The sequence below is a fragment of the Passer montanus genome, unplaced genomic scaffold, assembly GCF_014805655.1.
Source record: "Passer montanus isolate IOZ18808 unplaced genomic scaffold, ASM1480565v1 scaffold21, whole genome shotgun sequence".
NCBI lineage: Eukaryota > Metazoa > Chordata > Aves > Passeriformes > Passeridae > Passer > Passer montanus.
This window is the reverse complement of record NW_024366703.1, coordinates 3,941,746-3,960,916: the sequence shown is the minus strand read 5'-3', so window position 1 is coordinate 3,960,916 and position 19,171 is coordinate 3,941,746. Positions and strand designations below refer to the sequence as shown.

Genomic DNA, 19,171 nt, shown 5'->3' with positions numbered 1-19,171 from the left:
CAGCAGAGACAATAGTTGTGTCTCCAAATGGGAGGCAACTGGGGCAAATGTGAGAAGCCTGCTGAATCTCTGCATGCTGTTGAATATAGGTATTTAATTGCTAGATAACCATGGCCACCCCACCCCCTTAAATAATAATAGTAATTTTAAAAAGCAAAAAAACCCAAACATCAAGACTGTTTTAAAATTAATTGATATTGGGTCAATCCTGAAAAATAAACGTTACTGCTATGTTCGCAAATCCTTATATTTCCTCTTCAAAATGCTTTATGAAAAATTGGCAAGGAATGTTGGAAATTTGGAAATGAATTTTAAGCTAGATCCTATTTTTCAAACACAAATGTTAATTTTATTGTTTTCTGGGTATCGTACATCCAGTGTAATTTGAACTGGGAAGCACTGAATTTTGAAGAGGATAACAATACAATTCACATTTCTCTTAGTTAAAATTCAGCATTTTGATAAATATGTGTAGCTTTATTTTTTCTCTAAATTTGAGAATATTATGTGATTTTTAGTAAGTATCTACTGTGTATAGTAAACTTGTAGTATTTGTTGATGTGTCATTTGAACAATAAGCCTGTAGTTCACGTTACATAGTTGGAAATACTTTATTTGTTAGGATATTTCCATTTTATGAAACTTCAAAACCAACATTAAATGTACATGTATTGATAGTTATTTAAAGTCCAAGTGGCTTTAGCTGTGTCATTTCTGTATTGTAACCATTATCTTGTGCTCCAGTACTATTGATATTTGCCAGAATGTAACAATTAACTACACATGCTTGTTAGAAATACAAAATTCTGTCATTTATTTAAGATAACAGAGGAGTACACATTGTTTCTATATGAAATAAACTGAATGTTAAAATTTTTCATGACAACCTATTAATCTGGTTGAACTTTTATTACATTATAGTGGCAGCATAAATAGGACATGGAGCTGATTTGATGGAGCAGTACATTAAACAGAGATGCACTAGTTGTTCCATTAAATCAAAATGACATTTCCATTAAGTATTTCAAATGCACTACACTGTAATTACATGAACTGTGGCCCATTTAGTCCCCTTCTCACCTCTCTTTTTCCTTCCTTTTTGTATATTCTTTTTTTCTTCTTCCCCCCCCCATTCATATTGATATTGTTCTGCTTGGGGAATAGAGCTGCATGTCTCCCAGTATAATTGCTGTTGGGTTTGGGAGACTTTTAAGCATGCTGTTCTTGTATTGTTTCCTACATTCTTTGTTGTCAGTTCATCTATTTTCCTCAAATATGTTATTTGCTTTTCTGAGATTTTCAATTAAGAAAGTGACATGTCATTTTAGATAAAAAGGTCCTTATAGTTCAAGGTGTCCTAATGCTAGAAAAGAATTAGCAACAGCCATTTAATGTTTCAGTGTGAATGTGAGGAGAGTTGAAGGCTTTCTATTGTATTTGCTATATTTTAATTTCCTTTTAACAACTAATGGATTTTTAAAGTGTGAAATATTTGGGGCCAAATTTGCTTTCTGTTATGAAAATTTTCTGCACATGAAAATTCAATCATCTTAGCAAGTTGACATATTAAGGACAAGATCTGGCTCTTTAGATGCTGGAGCAGAACTTTCCAAACTTTTTGGGGCGGTGACCTGTCCATTATAATTGTTCATTATTTATGTGTTTCTGGGAGTCAACAGTGAATGGATCAACCTGATTTTGCAGAAAACAGCTGGGGAACCATTACTTTAGAGAAACAGGTGACATCACTGTGCTGTTTGATAGAAGTAAAACAATAGTGCTGTGTGCTCCAGTAGCTCTATTAGATTATTATGATTTATTTTGTGTGAATGTGTTGTTACCTTTGTTTCAATATCATTGTAACGCACACATCAGTTGAAAAGAGTGGTTTCAGTACATTAAACTAGAGATTCATAGAGTTGCATTTGACACCCAAGATCACTCTGTTTTAAGATATGGCAGTGCTGTGAATAGAATAATGCCATCTGGGTTGGTATCTGGTCTCAACTGGTTTTCTTAACTTGAAGGTGGAATTTTGTTATCTTTAATTTTTTACGTACTAAATTCTAAATAATTTATTCAGGTTAATATCTGAGTTTGTGTTTTGTTTTTTGATCTCATGTTGGGAAAATTGTCTCAATTACATGTAGATGATGGGGAGAGCAATATTGCCAGCTAGACTGTGATTGGGAAATTATTTCTATTTTGTACAGCAGAGGGCTACATTTCATTTTGTAAGTAGTTGATCATTGACAGCACTGATTTATTAAGCACCTGAGATGATGGATAAGCACGAATTTTTAAAATATTTTAGCAACAAATTTTGAGATGGAATCTGAGCAGTTAAACTACCAACAATTAGCACAAGCTCTTACAAGAAATGCCCCAACCAATTGCAATCATTCTGGTTTATATAAAATTGGGGGGTTTATTTAATTTGCTATTGTTAAAAATATGCTGCATGTTGATTTTCATTACATTCTTGCTTTCATTCTGTTTGGGTTAAAAATATTTAAATAAATCCACAAAGCTATTCATATGCTTCAGCAACTTTAATTGTCGTTGTTTTGGAAATGTCCTTGTATTCATGAAGACTGTTGGATTGCTGGAAGAAATATCAATAATTGCTTTAACATCTATTTAATCTAGTTCTCTGTTTAATCTAATATAAACAAATCTAATAGGTCCAAGAAATAACAGGAAGTGTGATCTCTCTCCTTCTAATCTAAATTTTGTATCATTAAGACTTAGGATGTATATTAAAATCAAATCAGATGAGCAGTTCTTTAGTGATGTATCATTTGTTTCTGTTGTAAAACTTGTTGTTTTTCCTACTAGGGAAAAGTGGCCCAGACAGCTTGCATGTCAGCCTGCCAGCATCTTTCAATGTCCCTAATGCAGATGCTACTGGACAGTGAATTAAAACAAATAAGCATGGGAGCAATTCAGCAGTTTAATTTAGATGTGATACAGTGTGAATGTAAGTATATATTCCCATCTGTATTTGTCTTAACATTGAAAAAAGTTATTTAGTGTAAGCTATATAGTATCCTTTTCCATAATCTACTAAAACTTTTTCTTTTATTGAAAGTAATATTACAGTACATCTTCTTGTAAAAGTATTTATAAGTAAAGTATGTTGGCATTCCTGGGAAGTTTTTAAATGAAACTTTTCTTTCAACTAAAATATCTAAATTAAAACATTCATTGTTGTTACTCTAATGGGATCATAATCACTATATCCAATCAAGATTTAGTTTAGTACAAAATTGCCCAAAACTACTACATAAATACTAAGTTATAATGGTTAAGAAAAAAAGGTCAAATGTCTATGAAATTCTAATGTTTCCTCTTGAGTTCATCTATCATGATACAGATATTTAAATGTGCTGTTATGTAGAGTTTCCTCACTCCTAGAATTGCTACTGAAGGCAGGACTAATTACCTGGTGTTTTGCAGGGAGCTCAGGGTGAGCTGTTAATCTGTAGGAAGGAAGTTCCATGAATAGGTGTTAGGACTGGTTGTAGAGTTGATGGCTGAGATGCAGTGGAAAGGCTCACTAGAGATTTTTTTCAATGTGTATTTTCAGATTCTTCTGCTCTGTTTTTTGTTGTTGTTGGTTTTGGGGTTTTTTGTTTGTTTGGGGTTTTTTTTTGTGTGTGTGTTTTGTTTTTGTTGTTTGGTTTGGTTTTTTTTCCCAATGTATCTTTCCTGTTATGTATTTGAAGCATAGATCTCAATGATTTTGGTGACAGCTGTAAAATGGGGCAGTTATACGAGTCATATCCTGAGGCTTTTAGTTTGGATACATGAAAAAAATTGGTGACTACTCCATTAGAAGACGCCTATGGGAAACTGGAACAGACTTAGGGGCATTTTTGACATTTTAACCATATACTTGTCTTTCCTTCTCCTACCTTATTTGCTACATTCCAGCTGAACTCAGTAACAGGTAGAGCAGGCATCTTTCTGACAGTCCCTCACTGTCCAGCCTTAAGGGCTTTCAGGGCATGGAACAAACTGGCAGGACTATCAGGGTCAAATTGATAGAGTATTTGTGATTGTGACATTAAAATTCCATGATTGTACAAGTTAAGCAAACAGATCATGGTTTGACTTTTCTTACTTTTGGTATGCTTGGTGTTGCAGACTTATTAATGTACTTTTCAGGTAGGTACATAGGAATGTGTTTCTGGATTTGTGTAGTTTCCTAGATGTAAAAAAGATACGAGTTGTTAAAAGAGAAATTATACAGTATTCATAATATTGACATCATAATCATTCATCTTAAGAAGCACAATTAATGCAAGCACTGAACCATCATGTGCCTTCTGAACAAATGGTGTAATAGTGAAGAAAAGTTGTCCATTACAGTATTATTCTGTTTCTTATATTTAAAATATCAGCTATGAACAATGCAGTACTTCACTACTCTCTGTAGATGACCAATGCCCTGTTTCACTCTGGGATTTCTAGCAGTACAGGGGATAACATGCATGTTTTGCAGGTGATTTTCACAGTATGAAAATCACCATATTCACAGCAAAGAAGGGAGAAGTTCCACTGCTTTCAGCTGTCATCTGCTCTTTGGGTTCTTTTCAGACGTTTTTCTTCTCAGGCAAAGGCAGATATGTGCCCTGATTAGTATCATCCTAATTTCTATTACCATTCTGTCTACCATCTTTGGTTGATGCACAGCAGAAATTTTAATCAGTGAAGAAATCTTAGTAGAGTTTTATTTAAATAACATCTCATAATTTTAAAATAAAAAAGTAATATAACTGCAAAATTACTTGGTTTTTCATACGTAGCTGTTATTCTGAGTATATGGCATGGACAGGACATACCAAAACTTTGGCCAAAATAAGAAAGTTTCAGAAAGCTAGTAACTTAAAAACTGAAAAATGCATTCTTTCACCACCGTGTAATTTCCTACATGGGCTGTACAAGTGCTAGTAGAATGAACTTCATTTCTTCCTACGTGAAAAGCTTTTAAAGCTTGTTAGAAGAAAAAATAGTTTTTCACAGAAACCCTTTGAGTAGTTTAAATGCAATTATGGAAGCTTGTCAGAATAGTGTGTTGCAACAAACCACATTTTGCAGTCTGTGGAATAAAGGAGTGACAGAAGATTTTACTCAGACTGCTTTGCTGATGTGGTTTCATTCATAAGGTCCATCACAGGCACATTCCAGGCCTCACTGTGATGCCTGTGATTTATGTTCTTGCTCATCACCCTCCCCCAGCTTTATTCTTTGATGCTTTGGGATTAATGGATACGACAGTGACATTTCAATTAGTGCTTAGAGTGTGCGAATAATTCACAACTGTTGGGAGTTTTCTACTGTATTGTATTAATGGGTTTGACATTTTACTTACAATGGAGTATAGTCAGATGAATTTTGAACTAAGAATTTAGATTACATGTAGAAAATTATTAATATCTGAAGGCAAACTTTTAAAAATCCTTGCCAATACTGTAGATTTTTTTTCAGATCTTTAATATTATAATTTTATTTTTTCTAATATGAACTGGAGAGATTTAAATAAAATCAGAACAATGTGATAATTTGTTAGTTTTTTACTTTTCTATTTAAAAACAATCAACAGTCCAAACAACAGTCCAGCAATCTGTTAAAATCAGTAAGTGCTCTTCTCAGAAAAACATGTCTTCATTATCTCACTCTTCTTCTAGCACGTTTTTTGTTTCCTTCCAAACGTTCCAAAAAATTTCAGTTTGATTTCAGTTTGTCCTGTTCTAATTAAAGTATTTCTCTACTTCCTCTGCAAATTTTATAACCTGGAGCAGTGTTTTACCCCTGTATTTTGTACTATTCTTTCTCAGTGCTTATTTTCACTAAGATGATTGAGATTCCTGAAGCACTGTTCAGAAAATAGAACATACTAAGTCCCATTGAATAAAATCCAAAGAGTAGTCTTTTGCTTGAATATTACATTTTGCTTCCCCAAGAAAGGAAATGGGTCAGGAAGGGGGTGTTTGCTATTTCTTGAAGATGAAAATCAAATGTGGGTTACTGTATTTCACTTTACAGGAAGAAAGGTGTGCATAATAAAAAATGAGCTTTTCAGAGATACCATCCAGATCTACTTAGCTTACATCAGCTTCTTATTAAGGAATTTGAACTTGTCTGAAGTTGTAATTGTTGGAAGAGCTAAATGTTTGGTTGTTTTTTTTTTTTAATGTGTTTTAATATAGATGAATTGTGAGGCAGGATTAGTTAACAGAATGAAATATAGGTGAGTGGGCATCCTTCTTCACCCACATGTGAAAGGGTGAAAGGGTCTTGCCTATGAGCAAGCAAGGGTTAGTGGAGAGTTAGTGCAAAGCTGGGTACTCTGTGTTTCCCTGATCAGTCCTCTGTATGGCTTCCTGGCAGTCCCTCCTTTCCCCCACTGTGTGGAGAGCAGCAGCATCCAAGACCAAGTGACTTCCTGACCAAAGTGTTCTCTGCTGAGCACACACAAAAGTGGTCTCCAGGTGGGCATGCCAGAAGCTGAGGAACCCAGAACCTGTATTTCCTTGAAAAGGCACCATATTCTTCTCTGGGGGTCCCCTGCTTTTCCTGCCTCCTCTGCCATCTGGGCAGTGAGGTTAACGTCACTGGCTGGAGCCATCCTTCATCTGCCGCTGGCATGTGGCAGCGCGGCCGCGACAGGAAGCGGCGAGACCTTGCTGGTGCTGGGGGCTGCTGCCTGGCCAGCTGCAGCTCCCTCAGCAAGGCTCCTCCAGGCCTGTTTGAACAGCTGGAGCATCCAACAGGGCTGCAAAGTGGCTCAGGCACTTGAGATAGTCACCTGATTGTCTGCTTTTCCTTTAAAAATACTTCTGTAGCTTTGCTGTCCCGCCTGTGAATCAGTGCTGTGAGACTAGAGTTAAACTGTCCTCATTTAGCTTTTGATTCAAAGTCTGGACTCTGGTTTTTCATCCACTGAGCAGCAAAACTATTTGTCAAGAATTAGGTTCTGAATTCCCAGACCAACAGAGAGGCAAAACCAGATGATGTTTAAAAGATGGGATTTTGAGCCAATAAAATTAAGAGACCTGTTAATAAATCTAGAATTCTGTAGAAATTCAGTGCAATTTACAGTTAAAGTTGTCTTAAATTACATTTAGTAGATACAGCCTTTATCTTAATATCTCCATTAATACTTACATATAAAAATGTTAATTCTTATATATCCTGTATACAGAATGTAATTATGAGATCAAAGCAAAATATTCAAAAGAAAATGGACTGAAGTAATCTTTGCAACATTTATATTCATCATTATAATTTATGTGTTACCTCCCAGCCTGTTTTTGTATATTTGTTTCATTTGATCTTATCTTCTTTGTATTTCTAAACTGTCTGTTACAAGGAAGTATGTTGGGATTGTACATACTGGGGACCCACATTGTTTTTGTTCTAAATACACAGCATCAGCAAAGCAGAGGAAGAGAAGATATTAACAAAAACCTTGTGAATACCAGATTCATATAATGTATATTTTCAACTAATTTTTCCCAAATATTTGAGTTCTTGATTCAAACTGCCAAACAGCCAGTTGTTTGCCCTGAAGAGTGACAGTTTAATAGTGATCTTTGCATTTCATTCTCCTATATTATAAAATTCCAGAATGCTTTTATGCACATTAAGCCAAACAACCAACCAGCCCCCTACCCCTGCAAATCCTTTTTAAGCCTAGAATGATTGTAGGGGGTGAATATTTTAAAAGATGTATATATGACAGTGTTTCATTACTATCTAGAAAAGGGCCCTTAGGACAAAGACATTAAGAATGTTAATCCTGTTCTTATATCTTCCTAATATGCTGTGCAGTAGAAAATATTTAATTAGCTTTGTAAAACTGTTAGCAAAAGTTAAAAGCCCTGCACTGAGGGTGGAGGGGGAGCTGTCTGACTGTTACCATAAGTAGATTATCTTTTTGCCCTCTGAACTCATGAAATTATAATAATGAAACAAATTCTATTGTAGTCACCTGTCAGAGTGTTCCAAATGTGAGAATAAATGCTTGTGCTATAATGAGCGTCCCTAATGTTGTAAATGCACTCATAGTATGAAATTGTAATTTAAGAGAACAAAGCTTGTACAACAGTTAGGTTTGGTACATTATGTACTTATTGTTCTACAGCTACAATGCTAGTAGGTGTTACGTAGAAAAACAAAATTATTCTGCGTTATTTAATGCATTGGCATAAATTCCAAACTCTCTTAGCCTGATGAGCACACAAAAGATGCAAATATTTGCCCTGTGGCATGTAAGAGTGTTCTGCTGTAGGAAGCTATCTCCCAAAGTATAAAGCGCCAAAAGCTAGCTGAAAAGACTTCCTGAAGGTCACAATTTTCACTTATATTTACTTCTCAGTTCTGTAACCCTTTTTTTGCCATTGATCTTCTTTCTCCCAGTGCTAGCTATAATTGTGGAGTGGCTGGAAGAGCTGAGATTCTGGTGGGGGAAGCTGGTGGCAGTGTACTGTGTGTGAATAGAGAATTAGGATCAGTTCAGATGATCTGGTGGGCCTTACCTTTCTGGTTTAAGGGGTGTAGAAAAGCCCCCTTCTGACCATCATGCATTTCCTCCCTATTAATGTGCTGCCATTGCTCACAACTCATGTATCTCTTCTCATCTGTTTGCTGTGCAGCTTTGCTTAGGATTCCCTGCTGGAGTGTGGTGTTCCATTTTAAACTCTGGGTTTGGCTGACCTCAGAGCCCAGCTTTGCTGTCCTTAAGAAAGGGTGTTCCTAGTGGCCATGAAATATCTGCAGAGGACAGCCATGCAGACACAAAGCCTAGGTAGTTCAGTAGGATGCCTTTGTAATTCTGCAAGTTGGTGATTGTACAAGCTATTTTGTCTTTGCTGATGAGAAAACTCTCCCTATAAAATACTGTGTGTAAGGTTTGTTTTTTCTACTGTTCTGTAGCTTTCTTTTTTTTTTTTTAAGGCATGTTTGTCATCAATTAAAATTCCATGAAAATGCCTCTAGAAAGTTGGTGTTACTTACAAAGTAGGAAGACCAGACAATTTAAAATACACATGAATGCAGTAATCAGTGAGCATTTGCCAATGTTACCAGTATTTGTCTGTGACATTACAGTGGTCTCCCTAAGGCATTTGATTGTTATTTTTCATTTCTTTAGTTGATAAAGTTGTATTGCAGTTGAATTCATTCTCCTATTACATGACTCTCATAAACTAACTTTTGCATTAGTGTAATACAAGTAATAAATTCTGCTTCTACTGGTAAAGCTGCTACTCTAATACCAGATCCATCTATTACTTAGCTATTTTTAAGTATTCTGAGATGGTCCTAGTAGTTTCTTGTACCATTTAAGTAGGAGTCTTTATATAAAATTGTGTTCCATATAGTAATTTTTAGACTTGTGAAATAGTCTATCTGAATTCATTAGTCTGCTTTAGGTTGGAACCATACATTCAGAAGTAAATGTTCAAGGCCATTATTTTACCATCATGTTAGCTCAGATAGCAGTGGTTTTCTGGGTTTTACCTCCAACATAATCCATGTTTTCTAGCTAACCATTTAAATATATACATAAAGGATTTCACATGACTTATAAATATTAGTATTAAGAGCAGTAGAGTTTAGCACTGGGTCTGGAAATTGAATACATATGTTTTGTTTCCTCTACCATTGAATTACCTGTTTCTCAAACTTGGGAAAAAGTATTACCTTTCACTGCGTTGGATGATGCTTCTCTAAAGCTGTTGCAGTAGTATCTACTTTGTTTTGTTGAGAGTTCTACCTGAAGGGCATAAGAAAAATACTCTCAAGTTCTTTTGAAATCAGATATCTAACCTGAGTGAGGATGTGAGTTAGTGGTTGTTTGTCTTCGTTATTAACCTGTGACTGGGATAATAACAACAAAAAGTGTATTCATTTTTAAGTTTAACAACTATTGATCTTTTCCTGATTTATACAAGTAGTTGACTTTCTTTCACTTACTGTGTTGCCGTTTTTGTTATTATGAATATGCCAATTTTGACAGCCAGTTTTGGGTTCAAAATGAGCAGAAGTTCATTGCTGCATATGCAGGCTAAAAGGCAGGAGCAGACATTTCAGTTCTGCACTGACCATGGCATCTAGGGCTTTCTACCTGTTTTCTACACATGAAACCAACTCCCACCTTAGTGTTTGTCCTTTAATGATGTTTGGCTGGAGGTGAAGGCTTGCTGTAACAAAGGCGGATGTCTGAAAATACATTGACAGCCATGGAATTGGTATTATTTTCAAATTCTTCAGTAATCATGCACCTCAGGCTAAAAAATATCTTGGTTTCTATGGTCTTAGCATTACTACTGGGTTAGAATTTTAAACAAAATTTCTAAGAATACTCCTAAAAGTATTATTCTTTAGGATTATTGGAAAAACTGTTGAAAGGTTGTTTGTTGGTTTGTTTGGTTTTAATCACTGTGAGTTATTAAACTATTCCTATGAAACTATGCTACCTAGAATTTATATTGCATAGAGCTTGATTTTTCTGTTAGATTAAAAAAATAAATCTACATGTAATATTTTAACCTTTTTTTTGCAGTGTTTGCTAGTTCTGAGCCTGTGCCAGGATTCCAGGGAGACACCCTGCAGTTAGCTTTCATCGACCTCAGACAAGTAAGACACTAGTTGGTGTTTTTTATCCTTCTAATTTCCCCTTCTGACCAATGCTGAAGTTATTAAGTTCAAGAACCTTTCATGGTTTTGCATTCCCATGTAATTAGTTGTGAAAAGCAGTTATTTGAAGTGTTGTTAGTGGCACTATTCCCTGTAATTTAGTATAAAACTGTTTCTCCAGTGTGTGGTTAGGGGGCACTGTGCTACTGGTAGTACTGTTACAGGAATATTGGATTGAATTTTGGTCCTGACAATTTTGTGAAGATCCTGTGATGCCTTTTTGCAAGAGTGTACATGTCATCCTGGTGTGTGCTGGTCTGATTCCATTCTGAGCATTTGCTCCTGTCTGCAAAACTACTGTCTGGATAGGAGAATCAGGCATTGTATTATTTTCCTGAAATACTTTGTATTACTTTCCTGAATTTGTTACATAGAATTCTTCTAAACTGTTGAAAAGCAGCTTTATTCCAACTGGATGATCTTTATTCTACATTAAATTTAATTTAATTGATGTAATATTGGAAGCACTTTTCCACAGATCTTGCCAAAAGGAGAGTTTTCCCAGACTAAAATCTGCCAAAATCTTTGTAAATTTGGACATTATAACCACCATAAGAAAGGATCTTCAAAACATTTTCATGCTTGAAGTTAGTTTTTACAAAGGATTTATTATTTCACAAAATTGTAAGTGTAAGTATCATTTAAATAGTGAAATGAATAATTTACTGCACATGGAGGATCTTTACCCTTCTGGAGATGTTGGTGATATTTTTCAGTGCCATTATGAGTCTATCAAAGTAATTAAAAAATAAGAGAAAGTAGAAAGAATTATATACTAAAATTATCTATATAATAAGAATATTTTTGCTTTTAATAATTTAATACGTTTTTCACAACAAAATTATTAAAGGGCATTTCAGAAGGGAAGATTCTTGTGGCAAAAGTATTCAGATTTCTTCATTAGAAGTGTCTTTTTGAATGAAAAAGTTAAATGGGTTCTCTGTTACGTTCTCACAATAATATAGTAATGAACAATATCTACAGTGGGATAAGTGTGTACTATGTGAGAAGGATACAGGATTATGGCTACAAGGCTTGTTCATGCCACAAGTCTTGCCTTCACTAGCAGCCTTCCTCTTTTGGATTATTATTTTACTCTCTTTTTATTGTCAGTGTTAAAAGAGACTAAACATCTTCCAGTTTGTACTTAGATAATTTCATTTGAACGGAAAGGATGTTGAGATTTTGGCATAATTTCTGTCATCCACCTAAGTGGAGTCCTTGCAGAGCCCACGTTTCTTTCAAGGGAAAACATGATTTCCATATATGCAAGAGGGCAGGGTGTGCTACTGGAAATAAAGATTTTCATATCATTTAAGCACTGAGGAGTACATCACTTAAATAGGTATTATGTTGTTTATGATAGCTCGTGATTTATGTAAGCAATCATATTTAGAATTCTCTCAATCCTCTTCTACAGAGGATGCTCTGTAGGTCATGTGAATTTGATTGACTTAATATACTTTATAAATAGGAGAAGTTCGAGCAACTCACTATTGGGTTGTAACTGGAGCTTGCAGATGTAGAACAGTTCTAGCATATTTGGGTTGATTTTTACTATATTTTTGTGTGCATCACCAAAAGGGATTTCAAGCACACATCAAAAACTTCTACCATTTAGTAAGGATTTTCAGTGCTTTCCCTCTTCTCCTTATTTGTGATGCATTTCTGTCTTAATAGGGTAGATGACAGTTCTTTTCAAGAATACTTAGAAAGGCAACAGAGCCTTTTTCAGAGGGTTCTTATGAAAGGTCATGCTTCTGTTTTTTAGTTTGAATTTGATACTTCTTCATGAATTGCAGGATATGAAAGATAAGGAAGTAGGTCCAGTGGTCAGGTTTTACCTGCCCACCCGGACTGTGCCCTGAGGTCAAACTCCTGATATTGGCTGTTTGGTACAGAGGAGCTGATGACAGGTAGGGGCTGATACAAGGGGGAAAGCTTGAACCGTATCAAAGCTAAAAGGCAGGAGATTTGGGACTTAGTGAGAGACTGTAGCTAAAAGATGGATCAGCAGGATTGCCCTCTTCTTAAAGCGCAGCTGACCTGCAAGGGAAAAGACTTTATCGTCCTGCCAATCACATGGTTGCTAATGGAAGCCAGTTATCTCAACAACAGCTCCTCACTCCGTGCTGTACTAGTGCACTGTGTAAGGGTAATGAGGATTGGGCAGTAGGATATTATAGCACATTTTACTAACGAAGTAAAGTCACTGACAGGGAGCCAGCTTGGAAAGCAGAGAGAGGAGCTACACTTGAATGATTACCATGTAGGGAGGAGCAGCTTTGAGAAGAATTGCCATAGGTATTTTCAACCTAACAGTTCTTGATCCTCTGTCTTTCTCTGAAGACAATGCGTAGGCAGCATGTTGCATCCAGCATGCCCACTTTCCTTCTTCTTTCCACAGACATAGGAGAGCAAACAGAAACAGCTGGCACAAGAAAGAGTTGTGTCTAAGAAGACAAGAGTAGTTAGTAGCAGGAAGCTCTAAGAGGACAGAAATCACAAAGGAGCAAGCACCAATGTCCTGTTTGAGCCACCTCTGTCTCTTTATACTGTTCTCCTCTTAGGCTTTTGCCATACTCGCCATGGTCTTTAAAGGTCTCTGTAATCTGAAGAAACCCTAGTCAATAAAGATTGTTGTGCTATTTTCATCACCACAGTATCTCAGCATCTTACACGAGTGACTTGGTGGGGTTAGCTGATCCCACTTGATTGTCTAGAAAGAAACTAGCAGTTCCAGCTAGTTTAGCAGGTAGAAAATTGAGGCAGATTCATGGATCTGTGCAGCTGCAGTAATTGTGTCATGCCTTATGCCACTTGTCTTAGCATATGACCTGAGGTCACACCTACGTGCACCCTTTGACCCCACTTAAAGCCATTGAGGGGCCATCTCAGCAAGGCAATTATCAAAGTGGCATGTGCTGCCTTACAGAGAGTGGTCTGGCATGGTGTGGAGATGACCCAGCTCTCCTGCAACTTGCACTGCTCTCTGACAATCATTTCTTGCTACTGTCTTTACAGGGAACCTGGGTAAATAGTGCCATTTATTCCCCAAAGTGAGGGGGAATAAACTTTGAGGATTTTGCTACCAATTCAGATCCTGGGTCAATTGGAATTAGCCTTCTAAAGTAAACAAGTCTTCCTTTGTCTTACTTGAATCGTCTCTGAGGAGGAAGCACAGCCTCTGACATGAATTAGTTTTTTCCTCGTTATGATCTGTTCTTTAGTGCCTAAAGACTAGGGTTACAGTTCTGGAATGTGAGGCAGTTTCTTGTAAGTCTTGTACACTTAATACTGTGAGGAAAAGACATGAATATTATAATTTGGATGTTATTCTTTGGAGAGCCAGTGTAGTATAGAGTGGACAAGAACAATAACCTTGTGGTAGACTGAGAGTTCAGCAGTTGCTGTCCTAGGCCAAATGTCCTGATTCTCAACCAAGAGGGTGCTAACAAATACCTATTCTTGAAATCGAATTATTTCCTGCAGAGATATAACTAAGCTGCCAACATAGCTTGACTTTGTTTCATTTTTGACTTGACAGGTTATTCCTGATGCTTCTGTCCACCATCAGCACTGCTTAGGGCTTCTTCCTCTTCTCTCTCATCTCAAACAAGTACTCATCTAGCTTGATGATTTGTGGAATTTCCTTGTTTTGCTGGATTGAGGAGAACTGTGTCTTATCTGTGCTCTTTTAGCTCTTAAGTACATGTTGTTAACACCTTCCAGCTGCTGTCAGTGTTGGTCTTGCATCGGGCAGCAGTCTCAAGTAAAAATAATCATATGCTGTTGGTAACTGCAAAGTTAAACAGCCACAGTAGCACTATTTCCACCCACGTGGCAAACGGAGTTTACAGTCTGATAGTGGTGTCCTTCAGATGGAAGACCAAGGGCTGTGATCAACAACGTCCATAAGCTCTGCTTAAGCATGGAGGGGGGGGAATTTTAGAAGATTTTCAGCAGTTTCTATTTGTATTTTCTCGATGTTAGAGATAAATTGGAAACAAACTCATGACACAATCAAAATGATTCATACAGAGAGTAATTTATAATAGAAACATTGGAAGATACATTTTTGTCAGACTTTGTTTATGATGTGTGTGCATAAGCATCTGTCACTTCTATGAACTGAAGTTATTGGTAGTACACAACATGTATTCCATCTGCAAATCGACACCTGATATTTAGAAGTATAATACATTTTATTCTAATTCCGAATAATTGGTAGTTTATTTGGTTGCTTGTCCATTTATACTGGAATGTGTTCTCTGGTGAGAAATATTGCTAACCTTATGAACTGTAGTGTTCCATGCAAAAAATGTAATGTAAATTTATTTGAAAGAGGAAATTGTTACTACTACTTAATATAGCCCTCCTCTTTCTTCCCATTCATAAACTCAGAAGTAACTCCTTGTAGGTAGGAGCTGTGTAACAGACCACTGAGCTTCAATCCCAGGCACAGGATTTTCTGACACTAAAAGCAGGGTGACAGTTCAGTCTTCCCTCCCCACTGTTATGTTTCCAGTGTTTAATTTGAATTAATTTCCTGTGGCAGTAACTACGTTTCAGCTCTGGCTTGTCTCCGATTCCCAAACATGCAGCCTGCCAAAGCTCTTGCCATCTGTGTTCCCTGTGGAGAATGCTCTTGAGCCCTTCAGTAGACTTCAGAGAATAAGTTGCAGCCTGTTGCCAAACCTGTTGACCATAACTCTTGGAGGCTGAGGGCTCTAAAGGTGTGTTCTGGTTTCCTTTACAATCTGCCAGCCCACAGAGTGCCTAGGCTTTGAAATCACTGGGGTACACCCACCCTGACCTCTGTCCCAAGAAAGAGTCTTGAACTGAAAAAACATAAGGAGTTTTCAAGAGGGAGAGATCCCCAATAGTATGTTTAGGAGTAAGTCTTAAAAACCTCAGAGTTTGAAGATAAAAGTAAGACTTTTTTTGTAAGGCAACAGTTGGAAAGTAGTATAGAACATTTCATCTTTTGCTTCCTGAGGGAAATGGTTGCTGAGACTTTCATCTTCACAGAGGCTCTTTCACAATGCTTACTGAACCCTTTCCCCCTGTTATGCACACCCCAGCTTCTCTGAACAAGCAGAGGTGCACGTTACATCTGTAACGTGAAGCCCAGCCTCAGGGTGCTATGTAATGGGATTTGTGCTTCTCCAGTTTTCAGTGCAATGCTGCTTATTTAGCTAAAGGAAGGAGCTCAGGTTTCAGACAGCAACAAACCAGGGCTTGCATCTCCCTGGATTTCAGAGCAGGGAGATGAGCAGATCCTCACTTTGCTGGAGGAGGAAGGCAATTCTTCCTGGACTTTCCCTTCTCTGTAAATTGACTTGGCATTAAGGCAGGAGGGCTTGAGGCACACTGTGAGAAGAGCAAGAACAGGTTCAATATCTCATGTATTTGCATCATACAGTGGTAGCATGCATATGCATCTCTGGGTTTAAGTGACACAGTTATTTGAGTATGACTGCAAGCAAAATGTGCATTACCTGGCTTGCAGGAAAGACACAATATTTCTACAGAGTACTATATTTTTCCAAGTAAACAGGAATTCTTCACACAAGTGTGACAAATTGTTTGTGAGTACTTATATTCCCCCATGGAATATCTTACATTTGATTTCTCCTTCTCAGCTATGTTCTGCAAAGCCTGTAGTTAATCACAGTGGGCTCAGATCACAAGCTGTGTGTATAGATATTTGTGAGGAAGATCTCAATCAGTGCTCTGTACACAGAGGCAAGCTGGCTCATCACTGGGATGGGATTTATACCTGCCAGCTGGTAAGAATTAGGAAGCTTGGGAAACAAATGCACAGAAATTAGCAACAGGGGGTCAAAAACAAGCATGGCTTTGGATTCACTATCTTGATAAGGATTTGCAGAATCAAAGCAGAATGGCAAGTCAGTAATTTCCTGGTAGTAAGTATTCCTACCCTCTAAGTGCCAGAAACTAAAAGCACACATGCTGGGTATTAGGTGCCTGTGTATTCTTTGGGACATTAAATCACTTATCAAATTCAGTGCAAGGCAGATTATATCCAGTTCATGTGAATGCCCCTTTTCCAGCAGAGGAGTGTAAATAACATGCTGATCATGTACCAGGTTTTTTCTCTAGATCATGGTGTACTAATAGTGAGAGGCTATACGTGAAAACAGGTTTGAAAACCTCAGTGTACAAATGCTGTCACTTCACTAGCTCTATCAGTACCTCACTTAACAAAAATTATATACATATGGCTATTTAACTACAAGATACCCCATTCCATATATGCCAAAAACCTTAGTAGTTTCTCCAAAGGAAAGTATAGTATATTGTGCACAAAAGGCTGTGAGCTGTAAAGGTGTGATGCATAAACAGAATGTCATCTCTTCATTAACAGTAAGGAATGGCATAGGTACCTAAATCAGGAAAGTTCTAAAAAATAAGAAAATTCCTTATTGTTTCTTTAAGCTAATTAATTTAAGGGTTACAATTTTTTTGAGTTCTCCTCTTAATTAACAAGATACACACAAGAACAAAATGAGCTGACAAGAAATCTGTACTATATGTTTAGAAACTACACAGAATTTGGAAAGCACTGATTTGGGTTCATTTGGAGACCTGCAGATACCAGTCTTTGAATAAGAACATAAGCCTCACTTAGAGCATTTTATTTTTGTTGTTAGGTGAATTTATAATTTTGGGAACTGAGACAGGAAGTCACATTTATTGATCTTGTTTGTGCGGGTTAAACACTTGACTTAGAACTGTGCAGAGCAGTTTCATCTTCTAAATGGTACCATCATGGAAATCGCTAAAAGTTTCACTGGAGAGGCTGATCAAAGAAGATATGAAGGGAAAAAAAAAAAGAAAAGAAAAAGTTGGCAAAAGCTGCTGTCAAGACTATTTAGATGGACATATCTGAATCCCTGTCTGAATACTACCAACTGTCACATTTAATCAGCTTTAAGCTCTTCTTGGTCATCATTACTTTTGCAAGACACAGTTTAGAAATAGTTAATCAATTAATTCAAAACCTACAGAGCTGTTGTTATGAAAACTTCATATATCTGGAAAACCTTTCCATTCAAGAAAGCTCATCCCATTGTTACAGAGGAAATCCCTATAAGACTGGGATGTAAATGGAACTAAATTTTATCCTTGGTAGTTGACATGAAATTCCCAGAATACTCTGCATGTAATGTTAGAACCCAAAGGCTTCTCTTTCTTTGGGCATGACACTTAATTTCTTTAATAACTGGCATGCTGTGGAACACTTTGTGAAGCAGCCATTTCCAATGACATTATGAGAGAAGGCACTAAATGAACTTTATCTGGAGAAGGTTTTATTCTTTTGCAGAAGGATCTGTTGGTAGGAAGGTTTCAGAAGGTTCACTTCCAGATAATTTCTCAATTAACAAATATCTTCCTTCAATTAGAAGCTGATTTGTGTGCCTGTTATATTTGTAAAATCCTACTTACCCTTCGAATCACTGATATGTATTCTATTCAGTGAAAGTTATTCAATGGAATGAAGATTCTCTTCAGTTATTCTTCTGCTAGCAGTTTTGCTCCCATCCAGTCCTTGCCTTTGCCATGTAAGAAATTCTGTATATGCAAGGAAGAAAGATTTGGGTGCACAACTTTCCAAAGTTTGTGAATACGCTATATCAAGCTGTTGTCTTCCTGCTGGCAGCCAGTTGCTGCAAGATCTCCACCATTGTGTCTGGGCCCTTCTGTAGCCCTGAATTGATGGATGGAGTTGGTTTTGGAGCCCCATGTCCCCAGTACTTCCTCTGAATTCTGTGAGCAGTTTGTGGTTCCTATGAGTAATGAATAAGCATTGTTAATTGAGCAACACAAGAGAAGAAAACGATTGGTTTACTTCAAGTTGCATGTTATTTGTATTCTCTTAATGTTTCTAAGTCCTACTCTCCCATCGGATAGCCACGGAACTGGTAGCTGTGTTAGCATATTAAGTAATTTCTGCCCCAAAATCACTTACATTCTCCAGCCTTATATAAACTGGGGTACCTCTGGTATGTGGTATGTACTGAGCAGCACTACTAACCCTTTAACCCTACAGATTTGCCTTCAGTATTTTTTCAGTTGCATCAATCAACATACTTAGATTTAATTTCTTTTCTAAATTATCTGTCAATCACATGCAACAGACAGAATACCCCATTTTTTTTCCTTTTGCTAGTTTCTTCTGTGAAAAAGTAAGTCCACCTAATCTCTGGAAGTCACTGCAGTGCAAATATAAAATCTAGTAAAATCAAAGGAGTCTTTTACATCAGGAAAACAAGACTTCTTCTCTGCTTCAGAACAGTAACAACACAATGAAGGAATTTTATAGACATAGTAAGGCAATGACTTGAATTGGTGAAATGTAGTTAATGAATGTTTATTCATTTGGATCATGGTATCTTAGGAAAAAAGATACCATGTTCAAAAGTGTTCATATAGGATG

The 19,171-nt window shown here is 36.8% G+C and overlaps 1 protein-coding gene across 7 annotated transcripts in view; it reads left to right on the top strand.

Moving 5' to 3' along the window:
• EXOC6 (exocyst complex component 6) overlaps window positions 1-19,171 on the top strand; it is an 86,971-nt gene that overhangs the window by 51,946 nt on the left and 15,854 nt on the right. For 6 of the 7 annotated variants that reach the window (XM_039708830.1, XM_039708827.1, XM_039708828.1 and 3 more), the window contains 2 exons: window positions 2,839-2,980; window positions 10,574-10,647. In XM_039708830.1, the coding sequence (XP_039564764.1) occupies window positions 2,839-2,980; window positions 10,574-10,647 (216 nt within the window). Of the gene's footprint in view, window positions 1-2,838; window positions 2,981-10,573; window positions 10,648-19,171 lie in introns of those variants that run through there. The other variant, XM_039708833.1, reaches the window with a different exon arrangement.